Here is a 20,538-nt window from a genome sequence, read left to right on the forward strand (position 1 = left end):
AAAAATAAACAAAGTTATGCCCTCATCAAATATGCTTTAACCAAACACCTAAAAACAAAATATTCAAGGCTACATTAAAAGAATGTAGAAAGCAGTTCATTATATACAATGAATGATATGAAAACATCATCTACATTTTCAGAAAAATACCTTGACCACAAGAAAACAGTATAATAATATATTTACTTTTTTTGTTTTGTTTTGCTTTTGGATCACACCTGGTGACACTCAGAGGTTACTCCTTGCTCTGTGCTCAGAAATTGCTCCTATTTTGGGGGACCATATGGACGCTGGGTGATCGAACTGCGGTCTGTCTCCTAGGTCAGCTGCATGCAAGGCAAACACCCTACTGCTGTGCGACTGCTCTGCCCCCAGGATAATATATTTAAAGCAAGGAATGTAAAATATAAAGCAGCTTTTGAAGACATTTTAGTAACTTTTAGAAAATTTAACATACTACAATGTGATTCATAGATTGTACTCCTTTACATTTTACCCACAGAATATTAATGCTTTTGGCAACACAGAAATCTATGTATTTTTACTTTTAGAAACTTTATAATTTTCAATACTTCCAAAACAAAGATGATGTCCAGAAGTCAGTTAGTAAAAAATATATGAAATAATAAATACTAGGTAAATAAAATATAGAATTAACAGCAAATTTTACTATAGAATGCTTTTTAGTGATGAAAATAAGAGAAAATGAAAATAAATGAATGAATGAAAAATTAATTATATTAAAAGTAATCAATACATAATGACTACAAACTATAGATTATATAATATTTAAAAGATTCTAAATTGATGAACGTGATTAAAAGATTAGTGGCTGTCAAATAGAGTAAGGAGATTAAATAAATATTCAAAATAAATAAATATAAAAGTAAAAATGGCATAAAAGTAAATTTGTTTCTATTTTATGTAACATTATACTAGCAATTTAACATACATTAAATAAGTGACTATGGGAGAAGGATCCAGCTATCTAGTTCAGGAGCATAACACCTCACATAGGTGAAGTATAATATTTAATTCATCAAACAAGAATTAAATACAATGGAGACAAAAGAAAACAATTTGATTTTCTTGCATTAAAATTTTATTCCTACTTTTTAATATCCTTTAATTCTAATATATTGACATAAGCATTATAATAAGAAAACACTTACCAAATTTTTTTCAACTACAATATGCATTTCTATAAACTGAGATGGCTGTTTAAATGTCTAAAACATAAATAGAGTACATGTCAAGATTAAAAATTTATTCAAGACTTCAGTGTTTCACTATCCTATGAAGTAAATACTAAAGATTTCATTTCTTATAGATTGGAATTCTATAGAGAACGTAGAACAAACAATATTAGGTTTGGCTGGTGGTGGCAGGTGGGAGCTGAGTGCCCCTTGTGTATGGATGTGCAGGATGAAAGAGAGGTGGCACTGGTGCTGCTGCCATAGACACCCCCGCCACTCCCCCAAACCCCCCAAAGATGCTGGGTCATGCTTCACACTCGCAGCCCCTAACCATAAGCCAGAAGTCTGGCTTCTAAGGTTTAGTAGCCAGAGCGTTGATATCAGTGGTAACAAGGCCTCAGTGGACGGGAAAGATGAAAGGTAGCCTGATTGAACTGGGAGATGTGACACCACACAATATTAAACAACTGAAGAGATTAAACCAAGTCATCTTTCCAGTCAGCTACAGTGACAAGTTCTACAAGGCTGTGCTGGAGGTTGCAAAACTTGACAGCCTATTTTAATGATATTGCAGTAGGTGCAGTATGCTGTAGGGTGGATTATTCACAAAATCAGAAGAGACTTGACTTTACGTCCTGACACTAGGATATCTGGCTCCATACCGAATCTAGGAATAAGAACTAAAATGTTCAATCTGTCTGGCTCCATACCAAATATAGAAATAGGAACTAAAATGTTCAATCATGTCTTAAACGACTGTGAAAAAGATGGCACTTTTGACATTTCCCTCATGTTCAGCTCAGCAATGAGTCAGCAGTTGGCTTCTACAGAAAGTTTGGCTTTGAGGTTATTGAGACAAAGAACTACTACTAGAAGAGAATAGAGCCCCCAATTGCTCATGTGCTGGAGAAAAACCTCAAAGTCCCTTCTGGCCAAGATGCAGATGTGCAAAAGAGAGACAATTGATCAAATGACAAATGAACTTTTCTTGAACTTGCTTTTGCAAATAAAAGAGAGACCCATTGACGCCCCCCCCCATTTCTTTTTAATCTTTTCCATCTTCTTTGGTCTCTATTCTCTTTTCTTTCTTCTAAAAATTTTTAATATGTTGAAGGACTTGAAAGATTAATCATGTTTGGATTTTTTTCTGTTTTCCTTTTTTTCTTTCCGGGGAGGTGGTTTGACTGTAGAAGAAAAATTACATTTGTTGTTTCACAGTTTAGCTCTATTGGTGCTGAGAATTTGGGTATCAGTTTCAATTTTTTTTTAAGTTTTCTTTTTCTTATGTCCTGTTTCAGAGCTTGCAAATTATTGTATATTTTAAAAGACAAAACAGCAGCAGCAATATTAGTTCTCTAACTATGAAAAGTTTAGTATGTTTTCGGTACTTGGGGTTTTTAAATCCCTAGACATTGCCTTCACCCCACCTCTATCCTTCAGACTACTTTACCAGGAGTTAGACAGTTTACTATCCTTATAAGGAATGCAAGTGTAATTTGGTTTGATTTAAAGCAATTACTCTCTTCTTTGGTGGTGATTAAGGGTGGGTTGGTCTCAGTATTTGAGTTAACTGCATTTTGCATTAGAGTGGATTGGAGCAGATCTTCAATCTATCCTAGACTCTATGCTAGACTTCGTCCTATGACCTGTTGAAATACCAATATCCCTAGCTACAGAGGACTGATTTTGTCATCTGAGCAAACTGAGCAAACTGTTTTCTGGCACCATAAAAAGACCATGAGGTTTGATAATGTATGGAGCCTGACGATATTGCCATGAGAATATGCTTCAAGGGTGAAGAAACCCTGTATCTTTTACGACAAGGGAATTCCCTTTTAAATTTCCCCAGTACTTATTGTGTCTATAAAAAAAACCACACAAAGCGGGGCCGGGCGGTGGCGCTGGAGGTAAGGTGCCTGCCTTGCCTGCGCTAACCTAGGACGAACCGCGGTTCGATCCCCCGGCGTCCCATATGGTCCCCCAAGAAGCCAGGAGCAACTTCTGAGCGCATAGCCAGGAGTAACCCCTGAGCGTCACAGGGTGTGGCCCAAAAACCAAAAAAAAAAAAAAAAAAAAAAAAAAAAAACACACAAAGCTTTTCCACACTAGCTGTCCTTCTTTTTTCTCCTGTTCCGCCTCTTTTTCTTTTTTTCTTTCTTGTGGTTGTTTTGCTGCTGTTGTGTTTTTTGTTTTGTTTTTCTTCTTTTTATTTTCTTATTTTAAATTGATATTTATAGCCTCGAGATGTACTCCTCCCAGCTTTTTTTTTGTTTCTTTTCCCAGAGAACCACAGAGTTTAAATCATCTTGTTCTCCCTCATAAATTGAGGGAAAAAATTGGTGCCAGGAGCAACCAGTCATATGAACATTAAGTGGAAATAAAAAAGGATCATACTTAAACACAAACCAAAGTCAATGACAAAGGAATCAATGACCAATCTATAAGCTATACACAAAGGGGACCTGTTACACTAGCATTGGGGGGTATAGGATATATGCTGGAAAAAGGAGTGGAGGAAGGTCAACACTGGTGATGGGAATATCCCTAATTCTTTTTTACTATGTACCTTAAATATTACTGTGAAAGATTTATTATTCACTTTGATCACAATATAAATTATGTAAAAAATAAAGTTTAAGTTAAAAGTTTTTATTAATATATTTATATTTATATCTATCTATTTATCTATCTATCTATCTATCTATCTATCTATCTATCTATCTATCTATCTATCTATCTATCTATTATCTAGTTTTGGGGCCACACCCAGTGACTCTCAGAGGTTACTCCTGGCTATGCACTCAGAATTCACTCCTGGCTTGGGGAATCATATGGGATGTTGGGGGATCAAACTGTGGTCTGTCCTAGATTAGTGTTTGCAAGGCAGATGCCTTAGTGTAGCCTCACCATTCCGACTCCAGTTTTTAGTATATTTTATCAAACTATATATCTATTTATCTCTCTATATATCTCAAAAATATAATGTCAAATTTGGTGTGTGCTCAATATTTGTATAAGACTTAAAAATTATACCACAAATGAACTATGAGGGTTTTGAAGAAATTTACAAAGAGAAAATACACTGTCCTTATTTATGTATAGTATCAATTATATAACTACTAAATTTATTACCCACCTTTATATATTTTGTTTTATAAGGCAAGTTTTCTGAATCAATATCTTCTTCAGAATATAAAGAAAGACCAGCATCCTTATGTTTGATTTGGTAAATTACATGTTCAAAACCAATAGAAGGCTCCAAGGGTTCAATTCCATAACTTACATTTTGAAATTGTAATAAGCCTCTAAAATTAAAATCATACATAAATAAATATTGCTTTTTTAAAATGTCACTAATATAACATGACACAATAAGTTTTACTGTAATAGTAAAGTACTATCAATTATTAAAATGTAGATGTTGACAGAAGTTATAGAGTAGAAACTGACATACAATGTGGTACAAAATAATAATTTCTGTCTGCACAAGTAATTACGTTTTATGTTTTACACATTTATCAAAAATCTTAATTAGGGCCCAGAGCAATTTTACAGCAGTAGGCACATGCCTTGCAAGCATCTGACCCAGGCTCGATTCCTGGTATCTCATATAGTCTCCTGAGCACAGCCAAGAGTAATTCCTGAGTGTAGAATCAGGAATAACCCATAAACATCTATGAGTGTGATCCAACACCTCCCCCAAAATTAAAAACTTTACTTAATGGTAACTATTGCCATAATGTGCACTGTAATTTTTCAATGACAGTTACTCTCCAACATTCTCCCACTATATATTCTGTAACTGTTCCCAACAAAAGGCATTTTTCTTTAAATGTACTGAGGTATTTAAAAAATGTTTTCAAAAATAATTTAACCTTTAAAATGAAATGATATAAAATAACCTGAGTCCAGCACATGTACTAAGGATGGCCATAGATTTTGGGTGACCTTCAATATATCCTTGGTAGTAGCAATAATTCTGAAAAAAGAAAAAAATTATGTAATCACACATATCTATAACACCTTCAAATATACAACTTAGATATGAACTAATGAAACCCAATGAGAAAATTTTCCATTAAAAGTACATGAATTCTGAGGCTGGTGAGATAGCACAGCAGCAGGGTGTTTGCCTTGCATGTAGCCGACCCAGGATGGAAGGTTGTTCGAAGCCCAGAACACCATATTGTGCCCCAAGGCTGCCAGTAGTGATTCATGAGTGCAGAGCCAGGAGTAACCCATGAGCATTACCAGGTGTGACTTAAACCATCCCCTGAAATAGTACATAAACTAAAAAAAAATTCTGGGGTGGGGTGGGGGCTCTTAAGGGAATATATGGGATGCCAGAGATTGAACCCCTGGTTGGCTATGTGCAAGCCAAGTACTCTGCCTTCTGTACTGCTTCTTTGGCCTTGATGTTCTCCTTAATAACTATATTTTAAAATGCAAAATTTTTGAACATGAGACAAGAAATATAAAATAAATTTTAATAATGCTTAATGAATGTTATGAAGTGGAAAAAAGTACTTGAACTCAAAAAAGTAATTATATAATGATTTTCACATTAAGAAAAAGAAGCTTTGGAAAAGTTTTTTAACCCCTATTACAAAATAAGACAAAATATGTAGATAATAAAATAAATAGAAATAAAATTCCACTTACTGAAATAAATGCAATGGGTAAATTTGAACTTTTTACCATAGATAGCGCATATAGCAAAGTAGCAGGTCAGAAAATTACTGACCTGAGACTCAAAATGTCTATAAATGATCAAAGTATATACAGAAAGCTCCAAATATATGGTGTAATTTAGTAGTGACTTACTGATTTACATATCAATTAAGAACCCATATGACCCAGAAATATCATGCCTGGGAACATACTATACACTTAAGACCCCAAATCACAATACAGAAAAGTCATCTGCACTCATATGTTCATGGCAGGAATATTCACAAGTGCCAGAATCTGGAAACAACCCAAGTGTTTAAGAAGAGATGAGGGATAAATAAACTGTGGCACATAATAGTCTACTATGCAGCTATTAGAAAATATCAAGTCATAAACTATTTTTATACATGGAATATATTGAAAATATGATACTGAGTTAACAGTGTCAGAGAAGGATAGACATAGAATAATCACACTGTATAGAATAATCACATTGTATAGATAGATATTCCACAATTTTCTTCTTTGAGTACCTTTGGAAGATAATCTCATAAGCCTTCAAATATTTAGACTATTATTAATCTTTATCATCCTGGTGCACATTATATCCCAATTAATTTTTTAGTTTTATAATTACTTTTGTTTCTATATCTTTTTTTAGCCTACAGCACCAAGTATTTCCAGGCAGTCTCCTATCCAAGTACTAAACCAGGCCCGACCCTGCTTAGCTTCCGAGATCAGACGAGATCAGGCATGTTCATGGTGGTATGGATGTAGACTTTTGTTACTATGTCTTTTGATGCTCTTCAAACACTTAAATTATTCCCCTGACTCCATCCTTTGAAAATCACTGCTTTAAGAAATGGTTTCTTGATGATACCAAAGGAGTAGAGAATTTATTACTAGAAACCCTTGTAGAAGGTTTTCTAAGGTAACAAAGAGGAAGAAAATAAGAAATAAAAGCTATATCATGAAAAAATATTTCATTCAATGAGAGGGAAAAGGGTTATTGTCAAAGAGAAAAGGCATAAAATCTTTAACTTTTGTTTCTAAATAGAATTCAAACCTACATCTTTACAAGTTAACTCATGTAATGACAAACATCTAAAAGGTAGCATATATATTTTTATATAAAGAATAAGTAACTTCAAGGTATACAGCATGGATAATAGATAATGGAGAAAGAAATCATAATTTTGGTTCTAGAAATTATATTCAGGTAGCTGTTATTAAGAAATATATTCTTTAATTTGTAACCAGTAAATACAATAAAAACTGCCAACCTTATTTTCAGAAAGTTGGTTGAGGGTGAAGGAGGCATACATGGCAAACATCAATGAGATATTTTGATTTGAGGGAAATTGCTTTACTAATACTATGAATAGCTTCAACAATGATATGGATTTGTAAAAAAAAACAAAAATGAGAAACGGATAGATGAGGAATGACATTATTAAAGTAAGATTTATTTTTTGAGTGCAAATAACTCTTCATAGTGTAATATTACAGTACCATAAGAAATAGCTCACTTATAGGGACAAACCCTACTTATTCTCACATCAAAGAACATTGTCTGCCTTATATATAGACAATTGCTAGTGGCTAGTTGGGTAAATTATGTTGCTGCTAATATTGTATAGCAACACTAGAAATGTCTATCTGAATAGTCATATAATGGTCACATTACAAATACTGTCTGAGTAAAAGCTCCATTTTGGTACACAAAAATTCCTAAGAAAAATCAGAAATCCAAGAAACTTATCTGTACTGGTAAACAGGTACTGAAGAACAAGTAAGAGCTCACTTTCCTCATAAACATGAGTAAAAAAGATATTATATCAATAATATATGTAATAACAATGGAAATTAAGCAAAAATTAGCAATGAGAATGAAGAATATATAATGTATAAGGAATTGAAGACAAATTCAATCAAATTGAAAAACATTCAAAGTATGAAAGAATCCATAAAAATATAAATAAAATTGAAGGAGCTAATGAGTGTACAATAGCAAGTTATACTATCTAGCTAATTGGAGATTTTGGAAGACAAAATACAACCAACAATAATGAGGTGTCAAGTGAAAAGATATGTAAAAGAATGGATATGATAGAATATAAGGTACATAATAATCAATAACAAGAGGAATAGTCTCTGAATTAGAGATCAGGAGAAAAAATAGAGGAATAATAATTAATAGAAGATATAAATATCTCATAATTCCTCCAATCTCAGGAGGGAAGTTTCTGCAAAAACTTAAATGGCCCAAAATGCAAATAAAACAAACTCAAATGAAAGAAGCCCAGATTCTTCTATTCTGCAAAGCTATGATTGAGATTTTAAAGAGGGAAAAAGACTTATTAGGATATGAGAGCTAAGCAACATATGCTACAACTATACCAAATCAAAATATCATTATAAGGTTGCTATAAAAAGCATATGGTTGATCGGACTTCTATGGCCCTAATGCTACCCTGGCACCGATTTGCTCCAGAATGGTTTCTTATGACACCCTTATGATTTGGAAACAGCAACAACTTGCTTTTAGGGCAGGGTTCCCTGAAGTTCTACCTAATATTCAGATGGAACCAAAAGATTCTCTGTTACACCTTGACTTTGAAATAGGATCTGTGCAAAAACAAGGACTTTAACAACAGAAACCTGACTGTACAATGAAGATTGAGATAAACTTTTTTTTAGTTTATTTTTTATTAAATATATTTTTATTTAAGTAACATGATCATATTTGGGTTACAGTCATGACCAGAACACCCCCCTTCACCAGTGCAACATTACCCCCTCCCTCCTTCCCATCCCCTGCCTGTTTTTGAGACAGGCATTCTACTACAGTAATTCATTTTTAAGTTCAGTGAGTTGTATTATTTTCCTTAGAGTAAAAAAATATAGTAAAGGTGTGATAGTGGCAATCGCCAATGTTTGCATAGGTCCAGAAAAATGGGGAAAAAAATCCTTGACCTGATTACAAAAAGGCCTCACCCCAGAAGTTTCTTGGCATAAGACAGACTCTGGGTTCCAGGCATACCAGTCTATCCAACTCCAGTCATTCTCAAGGTCCCGGTGAAACTTTTTCACAGGTTAGCTATAGTTGGTATCAGACTTTTATATTTAAAGACTCTGGATTCTGTGCATTTCTTTCGTTGATATCAGGTTGATGTGGAGCATCCTCTAGTTTCAGCATATCATTAAATGTAGAGCGATCTGCTCTGCATGCAGACTGTTGCTGAGTCGCCTGGGTGTTGGGAGTACTCTTTGGAGTCAGTCAATGCCAAAGCAGTGGTAGGTCTTCTCTGGTAGAGGCTTGAATCCTGGGAATGTTAAAGACAATTGTGGTTGTTTCCATAGTTCAGGTGTGTGTGGGCGATGCCCATTCTTCTGAGGCCTGAGCCAAATCATTATGCCAATGTTCAGGATAAAAGGCCTAATTACATTACCAAATTTGTGTTCCCATCTCTATTAGATAAGAACTTGTTTGTATGCATATTATTTTCCCATTTTAATGTGCCTATGCAAAGGAGAAGCAATGCCACAAGATACTGTTGGTGCATCTGGGAGCCAACGAATAAATTCCAACATTTCCCGTAACTTGGTATAAACGTGAAATCTACACAGAGTTACTCTTCTACCAGTATTGCTTATAAAACAGATCTCATAGGGGGAAAATCAAGCAATCAAATAACTAATCTAGTGGGCAAAATTGTCACAAATAAGGATTTTTGAAAAGAGTTATAGATGTTAAGGAAATACATCTGAGATATACAAAAGAGAGACATGTGACCCTTTTATGTTTTAAAAAGAAAAAAAAAAGGAAAACAAGGGTATTTGAAGACAACAGGTGATAGTTGAGTTTGCGACATGTTTTGCGGCATTACAGAACCCTATATTGTCCTTGGACTAGGGGTTATGCTGAAGCTGATTCTGGTATCATGCAACAGTCCATAGTTTGATGGGGAGATAAACTTTTAATGGGACCACAAAGAAATACTTAGGGTTAGACAACTTAGTATGTCCAAAACCTCTAGTTAGAGTTATGGAAGGAAGCTTCCTTGGTATAATCTCCCTGTTTTGAGGCCAAAGGGTTTTTATTTTTCCAACTTTTGCTGCACCTATACAAAATAAAGCAAAACAAACCCTGCCCCCACACCTTTTTTATCCCTTTTTCTTAATTCTTTAGTTTCCTGCCTATTTCATAGAACCTTAAGACATGGATTACTTTCTTAACAATATTTTTTGCATATTTTTATAAAACTAAGAAGGAGAAAAAAACGTAATCCTGGGGCCAGGTGCCAAGTGGTCCCAGAAGCATTGGTGGAGAAAAAATAAGGACAGAACTAAATATCTAAGCCAAAGTCAATGACAATAAAATAAAGAGTCGTAAGACTAACACTCTAAATTTAAATGGGACTGCTAAACTTGTAGGCCAAGGGACAATTGGGTGGTTATATAGGGTGAACTATGGATTCATTGGTGAATGGAGGTCAACACTGGTGGTGGGAATGACCCTGACTCATGTATATTTGAAAATAAACAATGAAGGACTTTGTAGATCAGAATGGTTTCAATAAAATAAAATTTACAAAAGAGTACATCTAATGGGAAAGAAAGCTAAACCATATACTCAGAACAATGGTAACACAGTCCTTTATACAAATAATTTGATATGTATAGAGAATATTTGAGTATTCTAAAAAGAAAACTGATACTCAGTTTGATTAAATGAAATATAAGTTTGTATACTATAGAGAAAGAAGTGCCAGGGCTCAGCTCCGGGAAATAGAAGATATAAATTGAAATGTTTCCACGAAGTTTTGAGATAAGAGGGCAGAGGGACATCAGGAGAGTTAATTTCAGGTCTATAACTTTCTATTCCTTTTGTTGTTTCTTCTCCAAATTCTTCTGTACAGATTATGTGAACATTTCTTCTTTCCTGATGAATGTTTGCAGAAATAGAAATGCTTCTCCTAACTCTACTTTTGATGTGTCCCATAAGTTCTGGTAGCTCATGACCTCATTTGTGTGTTTCCGGTCAGGTTTTGAGTTCCTCTTTCATTTTCTTAAGGAGCCTATTTTTTACTAGAGAATTGTTAAATTCCTGTGGAATATGTGTTGCTTCTGCTAAGCTCTATTTTAAGTACCTTATATTCTGAGATGAAAGTATGATTTCTATCCTCTGAACTTTGTGGAGGCATATTTTGTGTCCCAAGATGTGGTCTATATTGGAGAATATTCCACGTGTATTGGAGAAATATGTATGTTTTTTAAGGATGAAAGGCCTAATACATCTATAATAGTCCTTTGTTCTATTTCTTCCTTCAAAGCAAATATTTTCTTCTGAGCTGTAGTCTTAATCTATTGAGTAAAATCAGAGTAGTTTTGAAGTCTTCGAATACTATTATGTTGTTATCAATACCTTTAAGTCTATTAGTAGTTACTTTACTTTTCTTTGGTGTCTGTATGTTTAAGAGTATGATATACATATTCCTTGATCATTAAGAAATGACCTTCAGGCCTGGAGAGATAGTACAGCGGTGTTTGCCTTGCAAGCAGCTGATCCAGGACCAAAGGTGGTTGGTTCAAATGCCGGTGTCCCATATGGTCCCCCGTGCCTGCCAGGAGCTATTTCTGAGCAGACAGCCAGGAGTAACCCCTGAGCACTGCCGGGTGTGTCCCAAAAACCAAAAAAAAAAAAAAAAAAGAAATGACCTTTACTGTGTCTAATATATTTCAGCCTGATGTCTATTCTCTGATATTAGTATGTATGGCCACTCCATTCTGACTAAGTGTCATTCAGCCTTTGTGTGTTTCTCTCAATGTTCAAATATGTTTTAAGTTTATCTTGCAGACAGTAGAATATTGGATTTAATTTTCTAATACACACAAACAGATTAATTTTCTAATATGTTTTTTCTTAATTATGCTTTTTAGACCATTATTATTGAAAATGATTAGTTTTCTTGAATTTTTGTGATGTTCTTCTGCAAAAGTTTTGTGTTTCTTGAATTCATATTGTCTTAAAGTAGCCCCTTTAGTTATTTTAAGGATGTCTTTGAGTCTATGAATGTGTATGTTTGATATTTTTCTCTCCTTTTCTGTTGTGTTGTTATGTTAATAAATTTGTATAAATAAAAATACTCCTTGTATCCCTGAAATAAATAAAATCCCATTTTTTCTGATTTTTAATTATGATGTGCTATTGAATTAAATTTGCTAAGATTTTGTTCAGAATTGTCTATCATTGTTATAAATAATCTGTATTTTTCTCCTATAATGTATCTGTCTAATTTCATTATCAGTTAAATGTTGACCTTATATAAATGTTGACCTGATAAAAAAAGTTTGGTAAAATTTCACTACCTTAACCTTTATTTGAGAAGTTTAAAATATATGGAATATATTGCTCTTGGAACTTGGTTGTGGATTTTTGTTTTAAGGAGTCTGTTAGATAATTTTTCAATTTATAACCTTGTAATTTGGACTGTCAAGTATTTTTCCCCCTGTTGTTGGTCAGAGAAATAAAAGATAAGATAAATGATTCATAATATTATCTCAGGGAAATTGAGATAATTTGCAAACTGTGTAGAAAAGTTCAGGCTTAAATTAACATAAAAATACTACAAATTGTGGTAGTGAGCACTTCATAAGAGTTTCATGCATTCAGTAAGAAGACCTTTAAAACTAGTTAATTGGGGAATAAATATGACTTAAAGAACACTTTTTGGTGTCATCCTAAATCTCACTTTTTTAGGAAAGTTTTTTTCAGAGGATTCCAAATTTAATTTTATTAATCTAAGAATAACAACTTTGCATTCAAGCATTTATAAATATAATAGAGAAATTAAAAATTATTTAAACTTAAAAGGTGTGTGCAGTCAGAATAAGGGGCAAGTATATTTCTGCCAGATAATGTCATCTAATAACTATGGCAGTCTTTTAACTTCATATTTCTGAAAGCAATGTCAGAGGTATTTTATTATATGTGTTTTGAAGTTGTTAATACTTCATTAAAATAATAATTCTAGAAACTAATAAATTAAATAAATTATTATAATAAAGAAGTCCCTGGGTAGCTCTCAGCATGGATCAAAGAACAACAACTTTTTGTATCTCACAGTGATTCAATTAAATTTATTAAAACAAGGGGCCAGAGAAATAACATGGAGGTAGGACATTTGACTTGCAGGTAGAAGGATGAGGATTCTAATCCTGGCATCCCATATGATCCCCCGAGCCTGCTAGGAGTGATTTCTGAGTGTAGAACCAGGAAAAAACCCTAAGTGCTGCTGGGTGTGACAAAAAATTATTAAAAAAGAAAGAAAAAAAGTATTGTGTAAAGTAATTTATTTGAGAAAGCTGTTATTCTTGCAAATAAAGAAAAGCACTATATATTGAATATAGCCAGAAAACAGAACTATTAGTGAGAATGAAAACCTGTTGAATTAAGGCCTCAAAATAGGCATTATAGTAAGTTCCAAGAATTATTGAAGTAAATCATGACTTCATAAATTTACAATGACATTGATCAGATGACAAAGATAAATAATAAAGGGAACATATTATAGAAGATATTCTGAAAATAAAAATTACCACAACTAAAATAAAAAATTTAAGAGTGAAGTACTTATTTATTTGTATTAATAAAATAATTAGCAAACTTGAAAAAAGACAAAGTTGTGCAACTAAAATAGAGAGAAAATAAGGAAAATTGAGTCCCAATAGAAGAATGCAGGATAGTGTTAAGAATACCAACATCTACACAATAGAATAACAGAAAGAAGCAATTAGACTAAAGAAAATGAATGAATTTTTTCATACTTACTGAACAATAAAGTTAAAAAGCTCAATGAACTGTCAAAGTACAAAAACAAAATATACATAGGCACATTACACTAAATAATAAAAACAGAAATTAAATTTGTTTTTTGTTTTGTTTCCAGGTCATAGCCTGAAATGCTTAAGGTTATTATTGAATGCTCTGCATTCAGGGATCACTCCTGTCAGTGCTTGGAAGACCATATGGAGCGCTCACGATTTAATCAAAGTCAGCCTCACTATGTTATCTCATGAATTGATGTCAACAAAGTTATGTTTTTAAAAAAATAAAAATAAATATAATCATTCAGGTTAACAAAAGCTTTTTCCTTTACAAAAATAGTTGAAGAAATTCATGTTGAAAATAAGTGATAATATCTACATTAAAGAAACAATTTATAAATATAACCACATATTTTTAAATATAACACAATGTATAAATTTTATTTCTCAACGGATTTCAAAATCAAATGTAAAAGATAATGTTTATATAATATATATTTGGCTTTCTATAAAGAAATGTAATATATTTGCTAATAAGTTTTTGGGTCACATCTGGCAGATCTCAGGGGTTACTCCTGGCTTTTTGCTCAGAAAGGGCTCCTGCCAGGCACAGGGGACCATATGGAATGCCTGAATTTGCACTACCATTGGTCCTGGGTTGGCTGATTGCAAGGCAAACACCATACCACTAAGCTATCTCTTTGGCCCAAGACTAAATTTTTATTCCTAATATACTTTCCTCATTCAAGTTATATTTATTTCATGTTAAGTATTTCACAATATATAAACCTTTTGCCACTGGTATCTAAATTGTACAATAAATAGCTAAAAATCATAATCATTTTGATTATTAGAGTAATAATTCAAGATACACCATTAAATGAAGCAATTAAATTCACACCAAAACATAATAATATGGTTATAATTGGTGTTTTCTGTAATATAAATACACCAGGATGATCACAGAAACATACAAGATAAAGGCAACGGAGACAATGAAAATCATACCTGAAATTTTTGTTCAAAAGGTTTCATACTTTGTGTGCCGTTATAACTATAAACTCTAAAATTGTAGGGCACAAATGTTCTGTAAAATAAATTTTAAATAGTTAAAGATTAATTAACAAACATGTTGAATTTTATTACATATATATAGGTAAGTAGAAAGTTATATGCAATCTCTAGATATATAGATATTGTTTTATTTTTACTCAAAAACATCTTTAGACTAGAAAACATACTCAGCAATTGTAATAATATAACGTAAGATTATTCAAGTATTTTACTTTTACCCATTTGAATGTGATATCCTGGCACTATAAAGATAATGCACTAAGACTACAAGATAAAATGTTTCCCACAAATTTATGTATGTTTTTCTGTTTTGTGGTAAATGGGAAGCAATGTTGGATATTCCATATCTCCCACATTTATATGGCTGAGAGAATGGTGGATGTGCGAGGAATGCCACTGAAACATTGAAACTGTTGAATCAGAATACACTATCCAGTTTTTTTCTTACCACTCCTACTATATCCTCCAATTAAAGTATTTCTTTGTTTATGCAAATCAAGAAAAGGTGAAAATGGAACTATGAATACACTCAGGTGGTTAAGAGCCCCATCCCAACATTCCCTTATGAGCTCTGTCATTTTGATGACATTGCCATTTGTGAGCCCCCATACCACAAGAAATATGTGATCTCTCACATACAGCAAGAAAGTCAACAAAGTACCATCTGTTTATCTCTGCTTTTACTTGTTTACGAGTGTTGTTTCCGCCTTGAATATGCCTTTAGCCCCAATGTCATGGAGTGTTTTACCAAAGTATTGTTCTATATACCTTATAGTTTTGGGTCTGATATCAAGGTTTTTAATCCATTTGGATTTGACCTTTGTGCATGATGTTAAATGGAGGTCGGAGTTCACTTTTTTCTTTTGCAAGTGGCTGACCAGTTGTCTCAACAGCACATGTTGAAGAGGCTTTCCTTGCTCCATTTTGTATTTCTTGCTCCTTTATCAAAGATTGGTTGATTGTATGTCTGGGGAACATTCTCTGAATATTCAAGTCTATTCCACTGATTTGAGGAACTGTTATTATTCTAGTACCATGCTGTTTTAATCACTATTGCTTTGTAATACAATTTAAAATTGGGGAAAGTGATGCCTCCCATATTCCTTTTACCAAGGGTTTCTCTAGCTATTCATGGGTGTTTATTGTTCCAAATGAATTTCAGGAGTGCTTGATCCACTTCATTGAAGAATGTCATGGGTATTCTTAGAGAAATTGCATTAAATCTGTACAATACTTAGGGGAAGATTACCATTATAATAATGTTAATCCTCATAATCTATTCTGCACCTCAAAGAAAATAGTGCGTAGGATATGAAAGCTACCCACAGAATGAGAGAAGTTATTCACCAAATACCCATCAGATAAGGGGCTAATATCAAAGATATGTAAGTTACTGACAAATTTAACACGAAAAAACATCTAACCCTATAAAACTGGAGAGAAGATGACAATTTCTCAAAGAAGAAATAAAAATGGCCAAAAAACACATGAAAATATGCTCCACATCACTAATCGTTAGGAAGATGCAAATCAAAAACAATGAGTTACCATCTCACACCACAGAGACTGGCACACATCATAAAGCACAAGAACAATTAGTGCTGGCAGGGATGTGGAAAGAAAGAAACTTTCATTCACTCCTTGTGGGAATGTTGTCTAGTTTAGCATTTATGAAAAACAATATGGAGACTCCTAAAAATAACCCTAGAAATTGAACTCCCATATGATCCAGCTATACCACTCCTAGGGATATACCCTAGGAATACAAAAATACAATACAAAAATGCCTTCCTCACACCTATATTTATTTAAGTGCTATTTACAATAGCCAAACTCTGGAAATAACCAAGATGCCCTTCAACAGATGAATGGCGAAAGACACTGTGGTACATATACACAATGGAATATTATACAGCATCAGGAGAGATGAAGTCATGAAATTTTCCCATACATAGATGTAAATGGAATCTATTAGAAATAAGTCAGAGGGAGAGAGATAGATATAGAATAGTCTCACTCATCTATGGGTTTTAAGAAAAACAAAAGACATTATTGTTTTCTTAATCTTTATTTAAACACCTTAATTACAAAAATGATTGTAGTTGGGTTTCAGTCATGTAAAGAACATTCCCCTTCACCAGTGCAACATTCCCATCACCAATGTCCCAAATCTCCTTCCTCCCCACACCCACCACCCACTCCCCCTGTACTTGAGACAAGTTTTCTACTCTCCTCATTCATTCACATTTTTATGATAGTTCTTGATGTAGTTATTTCTCTAACTACACTCATCAGTCTTTGTGGTGAGCTTCATGTCGTGAGCTGGACTTTCCAGCCCTCCTCTCTTTTGTCTCTGAGAATTAATGCAAAAATGTATTTTATTTTTCTTAAAACCCATAGATGAGTGCATCTACTTCTCTCCCTCTTACTTATTTCACTCAGCATAATAGATTATGTGTACATCTATTCAGTTTCTTTAGCCATTCATCTGTTGAAGGGCATCTTGGTTGTCTCCAAGTCTGGCTTTTGTAAATAGCACTGCAATGAATATAGGAGTGAGGAAGGGATTTTTTGTATTGTATATTTGTTTTCCTAGGGTATATCCCTAGGAGAGGTCTGGAAGGACTGGTTCTCAATGTGAAGCTCATCACAAAGAGTTGTGAGTGTAGTTGAGAGAGATGACTACACTATCACGACCATGTTAATGAATGAGAGAAGTAGAATGCCTATCTGGAATACAGGCAGGGGGTGGGGAAGGAGGAAGATATGGCTCATTGGAGATGGAAATGTTGCATTGGTAAATGGGGGTGTTCTGTTTATGACTGAAACTCAACTATAATTATGTATGTATTATGGTGCTTAAGTAAAGAAAAATAAATAAATTTTTAGAAATAAAAAGTCAATACGGCACTACAACTAAAAAGTGTGATATTTGGTGTGAAATTATCTCTGATTATACTTTCTATTTGGGGGGGGGAGTTAGGGTTACACCCAGTGACAATTTGTCATTATTCCTGGCTATGTGCTCAGAAATTGCTCCTGGCTTGGAAAGTCATATGGGATGCAGGGGATTGAACAGTGGTTCGTGTTGGATCAGCTGCATGCAAGGCCAATGCCCTACTGCTGCGCTATAGCTCTGACCCATATTCTTGCTACTCTTGATGTGCTTGTCACAAATATATCAGCATAGGGAGTTTGTTATGCACATGATCAACCTGGTTTTGATATCCAGTATTCCATATAAACTGATAATAGTAACTTCATAGAGAAAGCAAATAGTAACCCATTCTGTGGACAAGTGTTGTCTCAAATCTAAATATTTCAATAAACAAATGTTAAGCAGCAACTAAACAAAGGATTGTCAACAAATAAACTATTTAAAAATATAAAAGTAAAAGGAAATAAAACAAAATAGGATATTTCCAAACTGTTTATTCACATCAGAACAAAAACGGAAATTTAATGTGAAAAGGTTGCCTGCCACCTAATTTCAAGAAATTGAGTCAGGCAGAGCAAAAGCTGGGTCCTCTTTGACTCAGAAGAACCATTTTCAACCCTGATCAGTGCGCTCTGAAAAGAAACTGACCACTCCATTTCATTCAACAGCTTTGAACTTCTTCTAGTCAATGAGCCCCACCATAACACATAAACCTGACCACCACACTGCAAAGGTCACAGTTGAAAAATAGTACAGACCCCGAAAACTCTTAGTAAATAAAGATAGTTGGTCTGAAGACCCAACTAGTATTCGCCACCTATATAGAATTTAAGAGAGGAAATGTTGAGGATGTTAAAGAAACTCATAGAAATTGAGGAACAGCAAGGAGAGTCAATAAGACTTAAAAGGATGGGGCTAGAGCAGTTGTGCAAGCAGTAGGACAATTGCCTTGCACATACTAACCTAGGATGGACTGTGGTTCGATCCTCTGACATCCCATATTGTCCCCCAAGCCAGGAGTGAATTCTGAGTGCATAGCCAGGAGTAACCCCTTGTGTCACCAGATATGCCCTCCCAAAAAAGACTCAAGTGGATAAGAGAGAAGAAATTAAAAATGAGAAAACTTTGTGCAGACTTGTTTGCCACCCTTGTATCATAGGTTTTAGAGAACAAGAGGTAAGGCACTAGAGTTGCAAGCAATCACTAAGGCTGTTACTCTAATTCAACGAATGGTCCCCATGAGCATCAAAGATACACCCACTGATGATAGTACTCCTGGTTTAGCAAGTAACTAAAGTGCCATGCTCAGACACTGAAGCACTGAGAATAATGAACATAAAATAATAAAGAATTTCAGCCATTTCAACAGAGGATGACAATGTCCAAAAGGATTTCCAACAACTTCAACTCTTTTAATCTTAAAGATAAAGGTTTAAGAACAACAAACATACCTAAGTTTCATCACATGAAAGGACATTTTTAACAGGGAAGTAGTACACTTAAAGAGATCCTGATGGGAAACAGAAAACTCAAAAAAGTAATAAAGAAGCTGAAAAATACAGTAGCATGTTTTAGCAGAATATTAAAAGGAGTTGAAAATCAAATCAATGACCTCAAAAGTATAATATACATTTCCTCAATAAAAAGGAAACTATTACTTTACCCCTATTTTTTGTGTAAGCCTACCTTCAAGAAAGACCCTCCCATTCTTGGAGGGGTTTTGGGGACATTACAAAAGGTTTGACCTCAGGGGCTAAAAGAGGAATTTGCATGGCTGCAGGATGGAGAAGGAAGCAGGAGGAGATCTCTGAGGGACAAGGTATAATGCAGGGATGAATAGGAATCCAGCGTAAATGGTTATTATAGGCCATGCATGTTGGCCAGGACAAATAAAGCTGATATTTCCTGAAGCTTGCTTGCATGTGAGTTTTCTACCCACCACGATCACCTTAGAACTGCCAGCTCAACACGAGGTGGATACATGTGATACTGAACCGGAGGAGAAAGGTCTTCATCACCATCCACCTCCATCCAAGCCCATCGAAAAGGCTTAATGCAACAAGAAACAATAGAGAAATAACTAAGGAAAAAGTGAATAAGATATGAAATGATACTGTGATGTGAAATAATGGGGACAGGTGCCAAGGGGACCCAAGTGCATTGGTGATGTTAAGAAGGGACAAACTAAAAATCCAAGCCACAGAATTAACAACATGAAATCAAGATACCCAAACTTTAACAATCAAACTTAAAAAAGGGCTTTTTATGATAGCAGTCAGGGGAGTTGGTGGCATGAAATGACTCATTGGAACTTTGTGGAGGGAGGTTGACTTTGGTAGTAGGAATAGTGCTGAAACAGTGTATGTCTAAAACTCAACTATGAAAATTATTGTAAATCACAATGTTTTAAATACAAAATAGTTAAAAGATATTGTGACCATACTAAGATGAATCAATACCTCAAAATAATAGGAACAAATAACTCAAAACTCACAAAGAGTAGAGACAAAATTTCTGGTTAAAAAAAGATATACCTGTGAAAAACTGTGAGTGCTGCCTGTGTGTGTCTGTCTACTGTCCTCTTGCATGAACCTCTTGGGTGTGGGCCGAAAAGAGGTTCCAGAAAACTCGGTCTCCCAGAAGCCAATTCCAGGGCGGAACTCCATAACATGAAAACCAGCTAGGCTTATCAGAAGCCGGGTCCCCTGTTTGTGACGTCAGGCTGGGAAAAATCCACAAAACTACGCCTGCCTAGTGGGGCCCAACTGTGCAAAACTGTGAGTGCTGCCTGTGTGTGTCTGTCTACTGTCCTCTTGTGTGAACCTCTTG

General features: G+C 34.3%; 1 protein-coding gene and 2 pseudogenes across 1 annotated transcript in view; 1 reads left to right on the forward strand and 2 right to left on the reverse strand.

Moving 5' to 3' along the window:
• The window catches only part of LOC126007255 (disintegrin and metalloproteinase domain-containing protein 2-like), an 81,280-nt gene that overhangs the window by 51,413 nt on the left and 9,329 nt on the right, over positions 1-20,538 (reverse strand). Inside the window, exons 5-9 of the mRNA XM_049772712.1 lie at positions 19,658-19,789; positions 14,706-14,799; positions 5,099-5,175; positions 4,333-4,501; positions 1,173-1,229 (exon numbers count right to left, since the gene is read on the reverse strand). Of these exons, the coding sequence (XP_049628669.1) occupies positions 1,173-1,229; positions 4,333-4,501; positions 5,099-5,175; positions 14,706-14,799; positions 19,658-19,789 (529 nt within the window). The remainder of the gene's footprint in view (positions 1-1,172; positions 1,230-4,332; positions 4,502-5,098; positions 5,176-14,705; positions 14,800-19,657; positions 19,790-20,538) is intronic.
• On the forward strand, positions 1,610-2,162 carry LOC126006466 (N-alpha-acetyltransferase 50-like; annotated as a pseudogene).
• On the reverse strand, positions 6,527-6,646 carry LOC126008093 (uncharacterized; annotated as a pseudogene).

Source organism: Suncus etruscus, chromosome 4 (genome assembly GCF_024139225.1).
Source record: "Suncus etruscus isolate mSunEtr1 chromosome 4, mSunEtr1.pri.cur, whole genome shotgun sequence".
Taxonomy (NCBI): domain Eukaryota; kingdom Metazoa; phylum Chordata; class Mammalia; order Eulipotyphla; family Soricidae; genus Suncus; species Suncus etruscus.